At 40.0% G+C, this 18502-nt stretch overlaps 1 protein-coding gene across 1 annotated transcript in view; it reads right to left on the reverse strand.

The window, feature by feature from the left end:
- KCNB2 (potassium voltage-gated channel, Shab-related subfamily, member 2) overlaps nt 1-17387 on the reverse strand; it is a 174950-nt gene extending 157563 nt beyond the window's left edge. Inside the window, exon 1 of the mRNA XM_010575886.1 lies at nt 16809-17387. Coding sequence (XP_010574188.1) covers nt 16809-17387 — 579 coding nt within the window. The remainder of the gene's footprint in view (nt 1-16808) is intronic.
- Nucleotides 17388-18502: the final 1115 nt, after the last annotated feature.

Raw genomic sequence — 18502 nt, forward strand, 5'->3', positions numbered from 1 at the left:
TTCTACCAGTACCAACTATTGTAACCGCGTCCCTGCTCAACTCCATTTGCACACCTACGTATTTTTCCTCCCTCCTGCCCATCACCTACTCAGCTTACAAGCTCTCTGAGATCAGTGCGGTGTACACAGTGATTCTCTACTGGCAGCACTACTGTAATGAAGACTAATGTGACCATGAGTCACAGTGTAAAGGAAACAAATGTCCCGTCCAGATAGCAGTTGCAGGATAGGTCTGACAAATTATTTACTGTTCTGAATGTCAAAATTGTTGTCTTGACTCAATATGCAATAGCCTTAGCCCATCCCTTGTTCAACAGCAGTAAACTTTGTTTCTTCTCTTTTATAACATGTTAAAAAATATGGAAGATGCAGATCTGATATGATGGAACTTCGTGCTGAAATCAAGTATCACTGAGCATGCTGGTCTGTCCACAATGCACAGCAACACTGAGGCTGTCAGCGTGGCCCTCCATCCAATAATAAGCCTTGCCTCTTACTAAGGTGAATTAATATGAGGGTAGCACCAAAGGGTGATGCAGCAATCCAGCTGCCAGTCCTGGGGTACACCAGCTGGAATTAGTTTAGGAATTTTAGCCCTGCAACCCATTTCAGAATCTAGAGGAAGCTGACTGCATGGATTATAAATTCAGCTTGGCCAAAGTATACTGTAAGAGTAGGCAGGTTGCAGCATCTCAGAAGAGATGCTTCACATCTGCCTACCGAACAAAAGAAGCTTTCAAGCCAAAAGACCAGGACAGAATTAAGAATCAATGACCATGGATAAATATCTAAAGCAAAATCTGGATGCATCTGAAGACTTTCTTACTCTTTTATCTCTGCTCTTAGCATTTCTTTTTGTTTTCCCACCCACAAAGACTTTTTTATTGACTTTAAATTAAATATTAATTCAGTTTTCAAGCTACACCGTAGAAATCTGATCAAAGGCAAATGGTTACTATGATAAGTAGCAGTTAAATTCCATAAGTATAGTGTAATCTATAAATTTTCTTTTAAACAATAGCACTGGACTAAACATGTCAAAAGACTCTGGGATCAACCGACATGTACACCATTACACAGATACACCCACAATATATTGGCTAAAATAGCTTATTTCCCATTAAAAGGAATAGAAACAAGACATCTGACTCCCTTAGGCTTGTAAGCTTGAAAATCTCTGCCAGCATTATTAAATGAGAACATTATTTGATTAGTAATGGTAAGGGAGGATAAACTCTGCCTGCCTTAAGTCTAAAATATGTTAAGACCAGATTTCCACAGAAAGAAAAGTTGGTCCAGATGTAGGGGTCTGTGTAGGACATGAAAGATTTGGATCCAGCTTCCTGCTTTGCCATGGACTTTCTGTGTGACCTTAAAGTAGCTGCAGTATACCTGAGGTCCACATTTGTACAACAGGGCTTCTCTGCTCTGTCAAACAACTGTAAATCTCAAATCACTCGATATTACAAGGCACTCAGTATTGAAACAATGACATTAGGGACAGATGACAACATACATCTACTTGTCTGCATTTAATTTGTAAGCAAGGCTCATTAACTTTACTCCCCAAATACTATCAAATGTTCTTGCTTTCTTTAATAGATGTGTTTTCACCCCAGAGGTGAGCTTGTAACACTAAATCTTTACTAGGAGTGATTTACACAACAAAAAAGCTGACAATATCATATCAATTTTTTCTCAAGCACAACGTATACCCCTCTCTGGGGTACCTTGATTTTGGGCTGGTGTGGTGAGATGCTTATGTGACCCAGCACAGCTGCAAAGCACCTCACTTTGCACAGTAACTTTTATTTGCACATGCCTAACACATACGCACGAGCTGTCAGTAAACATGAGGGAACAGCTGTCCCCTGCTTAGTTTAAAATTCTGTCCTACACAGTTGGAGAAAACGCTGCTTTGCTTTTACAGAAGGAATAATCTCACTCACAAGTAGGTTAGTCGTCAGACCTCCTCTTTCAGTAGATGGCTGTCACTATGCTGAAGTTCTGTGCTATGAATTAAGACATGGCAAACTGGACAACCTTCGTATGAAATCATATGGCCACTACCTTCTCTTTTTGACCAAAAGGTCTGACAATAGAGACAAAAAGTTACATGAGATATCAAGCTAACGGTTTTTAGGAAGACTTGAGTAATATTGCCATGGTTTTTAGGTGCCAAAACCCTAATATGGACTAGGTCTTCAGGACATTGAGATAGTTGGTGACTATTTTTCTCTCACTCCCTACCTTGTCCTCGGTCTTCTTTTCCGCTGATCTCTTCTAGCCTTAGGGAAATTATCTGGTGACTTAGACTGCCTATTCCATTTTTCCTGAACCCTTACCATATGAAATAATGTCAGCTCTACAGCTCAAATATTAGGTTACTTCCACAGGTTGCAAACACAGTTATCTAAATTGCATATGTTATTCCAACCAACACGCACCTTGCTGCTGATACAGGTTTCCTTCCTTTGACACATGACAAGCCAGCCAGAGCACCAACACCCTGCTCTGTCCCCAGGGCAGCCTGTCTCCAAAACAGGCTGCAGCTCAGCTGCCCCCGAAGCAAGCCCTCATGCGCAGGACCTCAGCTTGCCCCGTGCCTTTCTGTGGCGAGGCTCCATGCAACACCAGCTGCTGTGCAGAGGCCGAGCTCTCAACATCACCAAGCCTGTCAGCCCGGAGGGTTTTCTATGGTCAAAGGACTATGCTGGTGATATATACTACTGTGCAAAACAAACAGCATGCACTGCCACAACTGCGACTACAGATTTCGCATGGAAGGGGAAGAAAAGACTGCTTTTGCCGTTTAGACGCAACCTGGCTCCGTGGTTTATGTCTTCATTTTGATCTATTATCTCACTCCCATTTTTTTAGAGTACTGTAAATCTCCTTCAACAGCAACTGTGCTTCAAAATAGCACCCTTAAGCCTAGGAAATCTACCTTATCTGTGACAACTCACCAAACAATGAATGCCAAAGTATTTGACATCATGGTATAAATTTATCAGGGTTTTTCATCCACTGAAAAATGTATCTTCTTTTTTCCTCACATGCTAGATCAATGTTACAGCGGTGCACACCAGAGTCAATGGGTGTTTGCCTTTCTGCTATAAACACCTCAGGAGACTTAGGTGAACAGCCCTCTGGAGGGGAGGTTTCACTTTAGAGAAGTTTTAAAACAACAGTTACAGTAATATTAAAAAATAAACATTTTAGCAAAAGTAGTAAAAATATTGTGAGATTCTTCTAGACAGACCTTAAGAAAACAGAAAGATAGCACTATGGGTTTTTCCTTGGCTCCTTTCTAGTTGACTCCTTCATGCATGTATAATAGGGAAAAGAAAATTGTGTTTATACAGGCACGGGAAATGAAAAGTGGAAATCCAGTTAAAAGCCTCCATTACTCTTTCGAGTTTTACTCACGTAAGCCTCTGTGCAGGTTCGGTGTCGTTTTTGTGCCCGTAAGTGCTATCTGCCTATGACAGAGCAGTGGAGGAAGTGCGGGAAAGAACTGCTTCTTCCATTCATCGTCACCCAGTTAGAATGAGGAACAACTACCGTGTGTACTCCTGCAGGCAAACTGATCTGCCACAGGGATCCCCTGGTTTGCATATGCCTGTGAAATATTGCTCCTCCTGACAGGACCACTCTTGAGCTCAGCCTAGCTCCAGAGGGATAACACTCCCTTTCATGTAACTGGAATATGGGGAAAGGTTCAGAGCTTTTGAAGGTTTTCTTCCCATCTTCCCTCGTACAGAGTGAGGGGGCAAAGGCATCAAACAGATTTGAAGTTGTGCCTCCTGTTCGCAGTGACTGACGTGGGCTCTCCTGCAGCTTGCACGCCGACTTTCAGCTTGACTTCACAAGCCAAAGACATGTGTGCCTGCACAGTGCCCTTTGCAGCTGCACCGTGCCTTTCCAGAGAAGCCCTGGGGGAGGACGCCTCAATGAAAGATTGGCAGCAATAAAACCCTGCTAACAACTGTGCTCTGTTAACCACTTCTCTGTCACACTCAGCCTCCTTCTCAGGAACACGGGCTTAGGTAAGGGTTGGGGTTTGTTTTTAAATCAAATTAGGGAGGAAACAGATGATGCTGGAGTTACAAATGCTGAAATGACATTAATGTGAATGCGGTGTTGCTGAAACTACCAGACACATTATCAGGGATCCATTATCAGGACAATGGATATTTCCAAGATTAGACTTATGCTTTCAATTTCATACCTCCCTAAACTAAAAAACTTACTTCCAAAAGATGACAGAAATCAGTCTGAGAGGGAGGGACACCTGTGAGTCAGACAGACGAGCTCTCTTCAAAGGAAATTCATTTGCTTTCAGGAAAGAAAAGAGAAGTTATTTCAGAAGAGCTTATTCTCCATACAGGCATTACTAACAGCAGTGACACAACATTGTAGTAAGACTTGTCCCGCCATTCCATCGCTGCTGGTGTTAACAAGTACTAAGAATACTTCCTAAAGAGCACGTCTAACCTCATCTATTCTCTCTATAATACACTCATCAAGCAGATTATCCTTCAGCCCAAGATCTCTCATCTCTGTTAGCTACTCTAGTTAAAAAACTCTCTCTTCAATGTACTTATTTCACTCAAAACTACACATACAAGTATGTAACAAACCTCATTGATTCTTCCTGAATTCAACAGACTGAAGAAGCTACTGACAAGCTAAGACGAATTATTCACCATTTCACTGTTATTGCAGCAGCTACAGCATTTGGGGTTAATTTTCCATATGCAGCTTAGAATGAAATCCGTCCACACCAACTTCACCATCGGGCAGCAGAATATATCAACCTAAAATTCAGATTACAATAAACTAGTATCAGGTTCACCGATGCACGTATAAGGATTGACCTGAGGTTCAAATGTTGGCTAGCAAAAGTATTTATAAAATACAGTATTTACCATAAGAAACTAAATGCAATGAGCAATGAAGAAATTGCTCCTATCTGTACACCTGTGATACTGGGCTGAATTTTCTCACTTAAAAATGGCCAAACAGAATCATAACAAATGTGAATGATTTGACAATTGGAGCAGACTTCAGGCTGGTTGAAATTTGCTAGGGATATTTTTACAGCTAAACAAGTTGTTTTCTATTAAAAGTATCTTCTTTCTTTCTTTCTTTCTTTCTTTTTCTTCCTTCCTTCCTTCCTTCCTTTTCTCAGCTACTGTTTTTTCAGAACTTTACATCTTCATATCTTCATTTTCCTCTCTGGGTGAGATTCCTCAGTTAATTTTTCATGGCGCACCCACCTTCTCTTACGAGAATACAGTCCTGAAGAGAAGCAAGAAACTCAGTGCATAGGGCTAAAATGGGACTAGGACACACATCCACTACCAGAGTTGGTGGAGTGAAAATATTTCTAGTGAAAATGTTTCATTTCTGAGTGCTCACTAGGATGTCCTAATATTCAGCCAAGGGGACAGGGGACTTTTTCACCAATAACTGCATCTAATCCATCCCCTAACCACTATGCCTGTTAACTGACACGTGAAGAGAAAGGGCAAGCATTTACATCACTCTCTCTGCAATTTCCTAACAGGCCACTCTAGTGGCCTTATAAATCAACTTACAAAGGTTTTTTTTCCCTTTGTTTTACTGCTTTGAAGTCTACTTAAAAAACATTTTAAAGACCCAGAGAAACTCTGTTACTTAGCATTCCATTCAAAGGATTTAGCTTGTATCCTTCTAAAATAATTGGTCAGCTCTGTTCAGCTTTTTTTCCCATATCATTTATTGACCTTTGACAGAATGAACAGTAGAAGTGTAGGGATTTCTTATTCTATTTCTTGTAAAAAATAACTGGGAGTTTTCTCAGATTATAATTCCTTTTATAATGAACTTCACCCTAGCATGAAACCACACCATCCTTCTGTCTTCAACTTCAAGCCTTCACATATCATTTATTAAAGTAACAGAACACCAATCTAGATTTCTAATCCTGTCTGAAGAAGCATTCTTTTTTTCCCAACACACAAGTTGCTCATCAAGGTGATCCACAGGACCTTCAATCTCATGGCTTACCTCCTGAGGAACCAGCTCTCTCATGGACCTGGTGCCACTCTCCTGACCTCACTCAGCTAAACACTGTCAAATGCAGCAAATTGCACTGTGCAGACTTGCAGTTAGGTAACAGACTGTAAAACGACATAGAAAATCTTGAATCATAAGATGAAAAAAAAAAAATGCTGACCATATGCAGGTCACGGGCCAAAGGAATGGCATGAGAAGCCACCTGTACTCAGTCTGAGGGGTGATTAAGTGTTCTGCCAGGACACGGGGGAAAACAGTAGAAGCATCTCAAAATGACTCCAGGCTTTTGGTCCTCATTTTGGATTCATGAGCATGGCTTACCCATCCCCAGAGCTTTAAGTGGGCTTCCAGCCATCTGAGTTGGAGATGCAGAAGTGGCTAGTTATAATTCCTGCCACTGTATTGCAAGAGCTCACCATTCCTGCAATTACCTTACGTATCGCCAGTAAAGAGACTAAACTGTACCATGCTGGCCTGAAGGGCTGCTAAGTACAGAACAGACTTCTGATCAGATACATCCCAAACTTACAGCCTCAGCTCTAAATTATGTCTAAGTTGTTTGTCCCTCCTGCTTCAATTTTTCCTTTCTGTGCTAAATGCTGGTAGGAATGGTCTAAAGCACTCTGAAGTCAATGTCAGTGTTTTGACAATTCAGGGCCACTAGCCAAGTTTTTATGTGCTATCATCTCACAAAATGTATTTACATGCATACACACATAGACCACAGACCAAGATACTTCTGGAACAGTTTTTTCAAATGGCATTTAACTCCACAAAAGCATTTACATCAAAATTTTAAAAAGATAATATACGAAAATATAAAGGCTTTGTGAAAATAATAGAAATGGAAATGAGTTCCCAGTTCTTCTCAGAACAAGCCTGTAACACTTTTAGATGATCTCTTGCAGTCTGCAAAAGAACTACCTTAACTACTTTAATTTAGCAATATCCACTGTTCTCCAGAAAAACCTTCCCCAAAGCAAGCCAAACACAATGGTAGACGCTTCAGTAAAGCAGAACAGACAGATCACCTGAGGAGCCTTCAGTAATCAATTCAAAAGGAGATTACAGTGCTTGGGAAAGAAACTGTGTGAATATGAGTTTGTAAACAAAACTTGATGCTCTTGTTGTCTGTCACAGAAACCTGATTGACTGAAGAAGTACAAAAAATGAGACCATCTCAGGAGTTCACCAAAAATACCACCTCTAACAATATATTAAATCAAGGCAAGCTGGACTGTCCCAAAGCATGCCAGCAGCCACCCCTTCCAATGGGGCATTCTGCAAGTGGCCAGTGACACCCGAAACTGTCACTGCGACTTGGCTGTCCTTGGGACAGCTCTGGCATGTGCCATACCTGAGCTATTAAAAGCAATGTCTAACCCTTGCGGTTGCATCAGGAGGGACCCAATGAAAGATGAGTGAAGACACCGAACCCTGGCTAACAAATGTGCCCCAGTCCGGTGTCCTGCAGTGAAGCTCATTACTGCTCTGGAAAAAAAAAGGTCTCCCTTTCAGGGCTGTTTTGTGAAGAACTTTGCTCCTGTTGGACTTTTATTTAACTTGCCTTTTAGAGGCTAGAACAGAAAAGCTTAGATAATCCTAGAAGGCTTTTTTATTAGTCCAGTGAAGTGCCAGTTTTTAGGCAGGCGCTTAGGGGAACACAACACCATTTCCCACAAGCAGCAGACATAAAAGGTTCTCAGTGAGGAATGAAGCTGAGCCTCACAGATCAGCTAAGAGTCGCCCGACCTGGAGTTCACCTTGCCATTCAGATAAAAATTTCCTCAGACTTCAGGTTTGCATCCTGTGTTCTGGGTCCTGCCTTTCCTTCCATTTTAGAAGAATCCTGTATGAATATTTATAACAAGTAGCTGCAAGATGACTTGAAAATTCAGCAAATATGATTGAGGCAGTTTGTAGGTGCTTAAGTACTGAGAGAAAACCACTGCTCTGATTGCTTCCACTATCTCACACATCTTCTCGTTGTGCAATATTGTGAGTTTAACAAAAAAAGGCTCAGCTGTCAGTTTTCTATGTACTTACACATAGGATATGCATGACTAAAAGCTCTAACAACCCCAAACACACTTTTCGGAAATAAGGGCTAGTTTGTTACTATGTAGACTTAATGGTTACAGTGCTTAAGTGTCCTTTTCAAAGACAACTTGCCCCTTTCCATTGTTGCTCAAAAATACTAGAACTGTCTCCGGTATGGTATGTGGAGTACAGGTATTCGCTCACTCATAATGCCATAACATTCATGTGGAAAGGATACTGTACACTTAACCAAACAACTTCAAATATAGGGCTGTTGTCTGGGTCCCAACCAGTGCAAATCAAATACACTTAAATGGAAATATACTTACTTAACTCACCTGAAAACCTGGCCTTGTTGCATGCCTCCCCAAAGAGAGAGTTACCAAGGCACGTAAAGACCAGACTGTGGTGGCTTCATAAAAAGACTCTACTGGGATACTTTTTTGATCTCAAAGTCACTTTGAAACAGCTGTGCCAGTGTCACATGCTTGTCTTCAATATTCCCTCAAAGGACCTGGGCTTCAGTGCTACGCGTCAAATATTCACATATCTTCATCAAATAGAAAACTCACTAGTCTGCTGTATGTCATGATAAATACCATGGTTTTTTTCTGAAATAAGTAACGTGCAGAAATCTCTTTGGCTTCCTGGTCACTTCGGAGCAGTTTTTTGCTCTTCCACATCTTGCAACAAAATCAGAAACTCAAACAGAAAGGACAGTTTGCAGGTTATCATATAGATTTGTTTTGCTCTCAGCTTTACAAAAGCACGACGGAGCCTGTTCATCCAGACAGTAAGTGCAGCCCTTTGCTTCCAACAGATTTGGTCTGAATAATCCTTCAAATAACATCACCTTCACATCATTTAATTTATTAGTGTATCTCCCTGACATCTGATTGTTTCCAAATATCTTACATGAGAGAAGACAATGCACTGGCAGCTGCTTATGAAAACATGGAACGGAAATGCAACATTTTTAGGACATACGATCTGCCTCTGGGTGAAGGGAAAGGCACAACACCCTGGTTTGTCCACTCAGGCATGACACAGCTTAAGTGACATGTCACAGCTGAAAATCCAGCTTGTGAGATGCCTCTGATGTTACTGAGGGGCATGCTGTAATGCACAAAACATTACCATCCTAACCAGAAATACTGCAGTACATATTTTAAAAGGTATACACAATTGATGCTGGTCTATACTCAATTTATGGTAACAGCTATATAAAAAAGGATATGAGCAGTGGTAAAAAAAGCAGTCATCGTAGAGTTAAGTTGCTCTCCTAACTTAAGAAGGACACATGGGGCTGGGATAAATTGGAATAATGCTCTCTATCCATTATGGCAAAGGATAGCTATTCTCATGCAGATTGTACCTGCTGCTAATTCACTGTAATCGCGTATATTCTAAATCCTAGCATGTTTCTCTGTGCAAGAGCTACTCTGTGATGCTGTGAACAGTGTCACAAGTGCAGGCACACTCTAGCCATTACTTTAAAACTTTGTTTTGCAAAACGTTACCAATTAGATCTTATTCCAAATATGGAGAATGGATTTCCCCAATTTTTAAAATAATTATTCTCACGTTCTTTCCCCCTTTAACGAGACTCACCATGAGTCCTCTTTAATTTTCCTTAATGTATCCATAAAACCAGAGTCAGTGAAGCCCCTCCTCACAGCTCCAGGAAGGAAAGATCCCTTCCCTCTGTTCATACAATGAACAGGGATATTCCCTGGTGCCAGTGCTTGAAGCCGGTGATTGTCTGAATATGAGTCACTGCATCTTTGCCCCTAGCACTGCTTCCAAAATTTCAGCATCTGATTTACTGAGAAATAAGTGTCAATAATAAACAGGTCAGTTCAAAGGACATTTTACTCATATTATTCCAATAGTAGTTTTTAGTAAGTTCTTTTAATAAGTTTACAGCAAGACCTTTCAGCACACCACAGGTAAGATCTCAGGGCTGGAGGGAACCCGTATGTAACTGAGGTATTAAACACCTCTGGAGCAAGACAGATCAGATGGTAGCTCTATTCCCATGATACTTAGGCTGACCAAAAGTGCTGAATCATGGGTTACATGATACTTCATATAAGAAGTATAAAGAAGGTAAATAATCTTTTAATGACCAACTCAGCAGTGAGCATATACAAGCTCTTAAAACAAAATCAATTAACTACTGTCAGTCTACTGTGTTCCTTGATATAATATCTATCGAAAAACAATATATTCACTTATCATTCAAGACATTAAAACACTTTAGTTATTAAATATAAATGACTAGGATCAAATATAATCTCTTTGTCTTACAGTCACATTGACAGACTTTATTATTTGGCACAAAAAATAACTTCACCTTAAAAGCAAAGAGAGGTAATAAGTGTCCTGGTCAGAAACGATGGTGAGATGAAGATACATATTTATTACCAGTGACCATCCTCTGTGCTTCACCATAACTTAAGTTTCAGCAGACAAATGTCTTTCTTTAAAGTATTGGGAGTGACAATGCAAACTATAACATCCCTGGTAGTACATTCAAATAAAGGCTTATAACAGGATTCCCCCCCAAAATAAGTTGCAACCAGAGGTCAAACAGTTCAACCCACACATCATGTAGAAAATACTACTTATCTTCAATGAATGTTATCACACTCTGAGGTATACTATATACAATACAAAAACTTGTGGGAATTAAAATAGTACAAAAGCCATTCCTCGCCATTCCTCACACTTTAAAAAAGAGACGGCCTTAATTCTCTGTCAGCTTCATCCTTGGTCTATAGTTAGATGGGAAAGCACATAGAATATAAGCTTTTGTAGGGAGAAATGTTTACAAACTCAGGATGACACAGAACATGTAAACCTAAACTGAGAAGAGGACATAAGCAAGAAAAGTGTTTTGTTCATATAACATAACAAAGGATGTAAACCTAACAAAAAGTATTTCTTTCACTTGAATGCTTCAATATTCTTAGTGCAGTCAGCTGTTGGCACACACTTTTCTATGTGTGATAGCTCTTCTTCGCAATACAACCAAGCAGTTAAAAGTTTCCTAAAGTCCTCTGAGCATATATGATGTGACGTTCAACCCCAAAAGAACCAGTGGTATACCATTAATTAGTGTTCACCCCTGAATGAACACTGTGTGACAATCTAGGAGATAATTTATAAGGACTTGCAAAGGAATACTGAAATGTCTTATATGACACTCAGCTCTGTTCTGAAGTCATGCATAATGACTCTACTAATTTGCATTTACCCCAAGACTTAAGCTGCTCTACAAAGTCTAAATAGGTATGAGAGTCAGTGTGAATTATATATAAAACAGACCTACGGAAAATAAAAATCAGGCCCCTAACATATAATAGGTGTGTCCTTTCTTGGCAAGTCATTGTCGCAAGCCTAGGCATAATGCACCTGGTAGCTAAATAAGTATCAGTGGCCTGAATCTCCTCTTTCATGCTTCTTTTTTTTTTCAAAGGAATTTTTTCACCTAGGGGATTAGTTACTGAATGCAGCACACAAACTCCTCACGATTTCCAGTCAGGCTTGGGATAATTATACCTTCTGTAATCCACAATCCACTAGTTAGCTGATAAATAAGCGTGCTTTTCACAAAGGAGGAATACTCATGCTACAGTCAGTAATGCAAAGCAAAAAAAAACCCTCAGAAAACAAACCCCGAGAAAAAAGAAATCAACAAAATAAAATAAGGACAAATGAGCCATGCAGTGAAACAAATAGAATTAACAGAGAACACTTCCAACCCCATCAGGTTTCACATAACTTTAAAGAAGGTAAACTCCATGCTGCAGAGCCAGAAAAGCCAATATTTTATCCTCTTGCATACGTACATCAACAGGGGTTATGCAAAAAATCAAGGACAGAGTGTGACTGACCAGTGACTTAAATTATTTATACTACCTTTTATACTTGATCAATTAATAGTCACACTGAGCTTTAAGGAAATATTCATGTGAGAAAGAATGACTTGGACAAGAAAGACCTGTAGAATCAATCCCAAGCAATTACTCTCCAGTTGCATCCAAAGGGCCAACCTGTGATATAAAATACCAAATGGAAAATCTAAGTGATATTTATTGATAATATTGCTGTAAGGCACTTACACTCTTGTAGATAAAAGGTGATTGAGTCAATGTCAGATATCTTTAGGCAGACATAGGCTTTCCATTTCTCCTAGGTATTCCACTTATTTCTGACCTCATTCACTCTATAGTAGATCATCTGCACTAGACACATTCCATATTTATTTAGGATTTAGTCCAAATGAGTTTCATCAATCTAAAACAAGTGTGAGAAAAGAACCAGGCTCTTGAATTCTATAAACAAGAATGAAAGGAAGAGCTCGTGCATTAACACTTTGAAAGAAACATTAAATTTATGGGTTCACTTGATTCACAGTTGTTCCAAAGTAAGGCTCCTCTGATTTTAAGTGCACTGCACAGAACAATAGAACATAGATGTAGTTAAAAAGGCATCAGCTCAGCTAGGTTCATCCTTAATATCCCAGTTCAGCAAGGTGCTGAACTGTAAGTACTTATGCAATCCAGCTGCAGTCAATTCACATCCACTGAAATCAATGCTCGTTCTGGTATCTGTTGAGGACTTTCATACCACTGATAGGTTGGTCAGAGCTGCTACTGCTCTAAGGAGGCTGTTATAGGTCCAGCAACTGTAACTGGAAGACCACTGATGAGTGTTTTTTACTTTCTGGTGAAAAACTCTAAGGTGAAAGAGAAGACTTTTCTGGAGAGAAACAGATGTACCATGACCCCACTCTGGAGAAGGTCTATTCTGCTTCAGACCTCTCTGCCATAAAGTTTAGTAATAAGTTTTTGTTTTGGTTTTGCTTCACTATGCATTAGTAAAACAACTTTTTTCAAATGGAGTTTTCACAAAATACTGGTTACACAATAAGTATAAATAAATGCCTAGTCTAAAAACTCAGACGTTACTCTGAATCAAAGAATGCCAGACTCTCGCAAAACTCTGTGGCTTGGGGACCAGGCTTTGGGAATTCTCTGAGATGTAGAATACACAAAATTCACATTCTTCATAAATCCCAGCACTGCTTCTCATGTCATGTCACTGTGCATGTCTGAAATGGCCAAACTTCTGGACATCTTTGTCTTAATGCTACTTAAAAAGTTTATGAATGAGAACACGGGAAAATCTAGGCAAATCCTGTATTCCTTCATTAAGACCTCTACTGAATTCACAGAGAGCTTTGCTGGGGTGAGGACTAAGCAAGAACTGCTGTGCCTAGAGTATATTCATTGGTGACTGAGATGAGGAGCACACCTGCATTTACTAAAATTAAAAAAACCTCACATAGTAAAGTGTGCCTGTATTGTGCAACAGTACTTGACCTACAATATTCCTTTCTTACTAGCTAACCATAGTTTTCATTTCTTGCCCCACATCCTTCTTGCTCTCTCCTATTTATTGTCACAGAACCTGTAAAATACCTGCTGCTCATATGCTGTCACTTTGTTGTGTCTCACCTTGCTGTAAGTGAATTCAATGGCAAACCTTCATTGACCTCAAAGGGAGCAGTATTTTTCCTGAGATGCCTAATCCAAAGCAGGACTGCCCCTTAATTCAGTAAGCTTTGGATCAGACCTAGAAGGGATCTTAGCAGAATCAAGAAGTGGCAAGACACAGCCACATACCAAAACCACACCTGAGTGTTTATCTCTCATTCCTAATCTTTTACGTGAAAGGGATTAAAAAGCAAGTTGTTCCTGTCAACTGCTTGGGTGCTATGCATGATCTGAACGATTGAGAGGCATCTGTAGGACAGCTATGCACATTAGCATGGTTTCATCTCTTTCTATAGAAGTTCAAAAGGGAGCAAATATTTGAATTCGAGGCTTCACGGTAATATTTCCTCATTTGGTTCCCAACTTCCCACTCTCAAAATCCCACCATCCTTTCTGCTGCTACAGATGAAAGAAGATGGTTCTGCCTCTTGTTTCAGGACAAACTAGCACCTTACTACATAACCGAACAAAAAATGAGAAATACGAAAGTGATGTTACCCAAACACTTCAGATAAAACCTTGCCACAGAGCCTAACGCAGCCTGTGATGACTCCAGACTGTTTGGAAGTACATCCACCTGATTCCAGCATACCTTGTTTTACATGCAACTCTGCTTCTTTGCTTATGTTCCCCAAGTCTCAATGTGCTGCAACAGTTTTTGCTCTCCTTTATGTCATTCAGTCAAGTTTCCACAGCCGTCTTTGAGATGCCATAGGTGTATCTGACTATAGTTTTGGCTCATATATGTATTTACAGACTGAGGGTTGCTACAAAGAGAAACTGAGTGCATGTAACACGATGACTTCCAGTTGCTAGAATCACAGAAACCACATCAAATGGAATTAGACAGAAGGCAATTGAAATAATGAAAACCACTGCAACATGTATATAAGCGCAATGTGAAACTCCCTGTAGCAAGAAAGCATAGAACTATAACCAATCAATCAAACCAGGAGATGAGGAAAAAGGGAAATAAAAAGGTAAAAAATAAATATTTAGACATCTTGGGAAATGAAAGAAATGGCCGCTTTCATTTGAGAAACCTGAGGAGAAATCCAGCCTCAATGGCCAAAGGGGGATTTTCTTAAAAGCTCAGAGTTGGCATAACTCCTTTCAAGCAAATCCATGACAGGGCACTGTTAAGTCTTGAGAAGAGTTCGGTCAATGGCAAGCATTCATGCAAGTTTAACCGTCCTGTATTTCTGCATTTATCCCCCAAGCAAAAGAATGAATGTGAGTCACAGGCAAAGAACCTAAGAATCAGTATTTTAGTTTCACCCTATTCATCTGGTCCATCTTAATGTGTTGACTCCTACCTAGTCTTAGGATGTGTCTCAAGCCCTATAGGCAATTGCCTTCTTTTCCATTTTAAAAAAAAAAAAAAAAAAAAAAAGATTCCACAAACAAACACTTGGGTCTTCTCTCCCCTCACCTCTGCCTGATGGGTATGGTGTGAGATGTAGCCGAGGCAGCGCCTATGGCCGAGCGAGCTCCCGGCTTGGCCACAGCGTGTCCCAGCCACGTGGCTCCACGGGTTGCTCCTCCCGCCTGGGTCCGGGAGGAGGAGAGGTCTGTTACAGACCACATCAGTGATGTTTCAAGCCGTGGAGGACTGAGAAGCTGGTCCCTGACTCCTGCAGGCTGTGTAGCAGCTGTGTCACAAAAGTGCTGGGGGCACTGATGGATGCTAGCTTGTACCAGGGGATCGCAGTGTGTAACACAGCCTCCCTGAACCCTTTTTGGCACAACTTACGCCCATCTGCTTCCCCTCTGCTCTTTCTCCTGGAGAGGAACATATGGCCTAGAATATGTATCTCAGAAGCAGAAAATGTATTCATATTGTTTTCTAAAATATTCTGAATACTTTCTTTTTTCTCCTATAAGCTTTTATTCCAGCTATGAACATTATATTCTGGCACAATAAATATTTTTTTTTACAAAAGTGAGTCCTTGCTTAAATAGTTAGGCAGCCCACAAGAGAAAACTAAACTAAAAAAAAATTGTGTATTGCACTGCAACAGTAAGAAGTTGCTATCGCAAGAAAAATCTTTGCCAGGATTCTGGTTTTTGTCCATTCCACCATCATATTTTAATACTTACCTAAGTCCAATAGCGTTGCATCCAATAACAAATCAACAACAGAAGAAAATAAAGCCACAGTTAAGCTTGACATGAACATCTGAACACTGAACATTTTTGCTCAGAGAGGTTCAAACTGGAAACAAGCTTCCACAATTTACCTCACATTAAATAGTACCTCACATCACAAATAGAACAATGACGTTCCTCAAGAAGCAAGAAAATCTTCCTTTTAAATAGCAGTACCAACACCTGTGTGTGCAGTCCCGCTTCCCTAACAAGGGAAAAGTTTTCCACTGCATCAGTGAGACTTTTGCCAGCTTGCCTGTTTGAAGACAGCGGTACTGGAACAAGGCTTCATCTGAATGTTCCCGCATTTCTGCCTGAATATATACAAATTTTACATATAGATATATATGTGTATGTATGTGTGTGTTTTTATATGTCTATACTTGTTTATATACATATATATGCATACATACAGACATATATATATATTTTAATACTTTCTACAGAACACTCTAACTGTTGATCACAAAAATGTAGGATAAGAGAAGACATACTGCAATCCTTGCTCAATGTAAAACCATGCCAAACAGCGGCTGTTGACACTATTCTTTGATAACCTGTCCAGCACACCTCAAGAGACACTGATACCACACTTATGCAATGCCTGTAATAGGACAAGTAGCAATACTGAAATGTATGTTTCTCATAACCAAATGCTTTTCTAACAGAAAAGTAGGTAGTGCTCTCTGGCTGTATTTTCATCGAAGCATTTAATATGAAGTCCATTAACAAATGCACAGATGTTTCTGATTATATTCAACAACAGTAAAGTGCAGCAGTTGCCTAAAATCAACTGAAGTCAACAGGATTCCTTCTGCTGATTTCAGTGGGTTTTAGGACATATTTGGGTATACTCACTTCATGATATGTAGATTTTTAGATTCTTCTTTTCTCTAAATATTTTAGTGAAAGTTGTTGATTCCTGCATGTCAGATACATGGCTTATGAAAACGTTTTCTACTGTCTTTGCGTTAAGCCTACTGTTTACCTTACCTTTGCTGCCACGGATGAGTTGGGTTTCTCCAGCAAGTCCCAGAGCTTCTTCCTTTTCTCTGGGCAGCAGGTATTATCAAACTCTTCCCCTTCTCTCTCTCGCATTGTCTCTGCCTCTCTCCTCAGCTCCTCATTCATCTGCTCTTTCTTTTGATGATACCTTGCCTGGCAGCAAGATTCTAAATATATCTCATCAATCCCCCAGTAATCAAGCTCCTGGCCAAAAGAAAGAGCACACATTTCTTCCATCATATGTAGTTTCCCTGTCCTGTAGAAATTCAAAATGGAAGTGAAAGCCCCTGGGTGTCGATCAAAAAAATATTCATTTTCATTTAGATTATAGTCATCACATACTTCTAGCAGAGATTCATGAGTATTGCAGTCTCTGAGCTTTCCTAATCGTGTCCTTGGAAGTCTGTCCAAAGTCCTCCACAGCACTTCATGGTTGAGCCCACCAACATTTATTTTAACTCTCCGCGAGCAGGCTTTGCTCCTAATGATCTCCACTGGTTCTGGAGGCAGAGAAAGGGTGGACCTTGAAGACTTTTTGTTGATTCCTGGTGGAGCTTTCTCAGCCATTCTGAAAAAGACGCAGTTGTAACACCAGAGTCTTTAGGAGAATGAGCTTGGAGACTACAAATATTTGGGCAGAATCCTCTTCAGAAAGACGGCTCCATTCCTGAAGCTAAAGAAGACAAAAAGTTAGAATATTGCAATGTACAATATATTCCCCAATCTCTCTCTCTCCTTCCACGCTTTCATATGCAGATGAAAATTTAATGATGGTAATTTGCTCTCTCTACAGTGAGACTCTTTTGTGGTAGTATACAGAACCACTGGAACAACTGGAACAGCTAAGAGGACTATGTTTAAGCAAAGGAAAAAATTCACTGGAATTTCTGCATTCATGAAAATCAACTGTGACAGTTTGTACAGAGGACTTGGGGTTTTGTTGCTTTGTTTGTTGTTTGGGTTTTTTTAATCAGTTTCTGATGCAGCCATGTTAGCTTAATCTGATTACTTACCAATTAATTTGTGAGGTGTGCTAATGGAAAGATTGTAGGGATACCCATAAGGAAAAAGTGAGACAGAGGCTAGCTTCCCTTTTATTGCAAAATTCAAATTTGGGATATACTGAAACTGAATAAAACAATTAGAGCACATAATCTCCTGAGAAACCAAACTGCTTCCCTCCCTCTCCCAACTCACATCTTGATTTGCTGTATTATTTCATGGCCAAACGTTACTCATCAAACAGTTCAATTGCCATCCTGACAAGTCAAATTTTCTAGCACCAGACACTGCTGATTTCTTTACAAATAGTTCAAAAGAATCCTAACTCTTCTGCAGCCAACTGACCAGTAATATATGTTATATAGGTAAGGACTGTGCATACTGTTCCCTGACTCCTCAAAAAGGCTCTTCTCTTGTTCACCTCTTAAGTTGCTACAGGGATATGACTGCATGACAGCAATCAGCAAGCTCAGTTTTAATAATCCACAAGTGCATCCTCACTCACTGTGCCTAGTGCTTCAGTGAACTCTGAAGTGCAGCTGTTCGTCACCAAATCTGGAATATCACTATCAAACAGAAAGGAAACCCACACACCACCTCTACTATGGTCAATTATCTGACACAGTGCTTAAATAATAACCTAGCAATGGTATCTCGGCCCAAAGGGAAGACTATTAAGA

This window comes from Haliaeetus leucocephalus, unplaced genomic scaffold (genome assembly GCF_000737465.1).
Source record: "Haliaeetus leucocephalus isolate CR32 unplaced genomic scaffold, Haliaeetus_leucocephalus-4.0 Scaffold506, whole genome shotgun sequence".
NCBI classification, from domain to species: Eukaryota; Metazoa; Chordata; class Aves; order Accipitriformes; family Accipitridae; genus Haliaeetus; species Haliaeetus leucocephalus.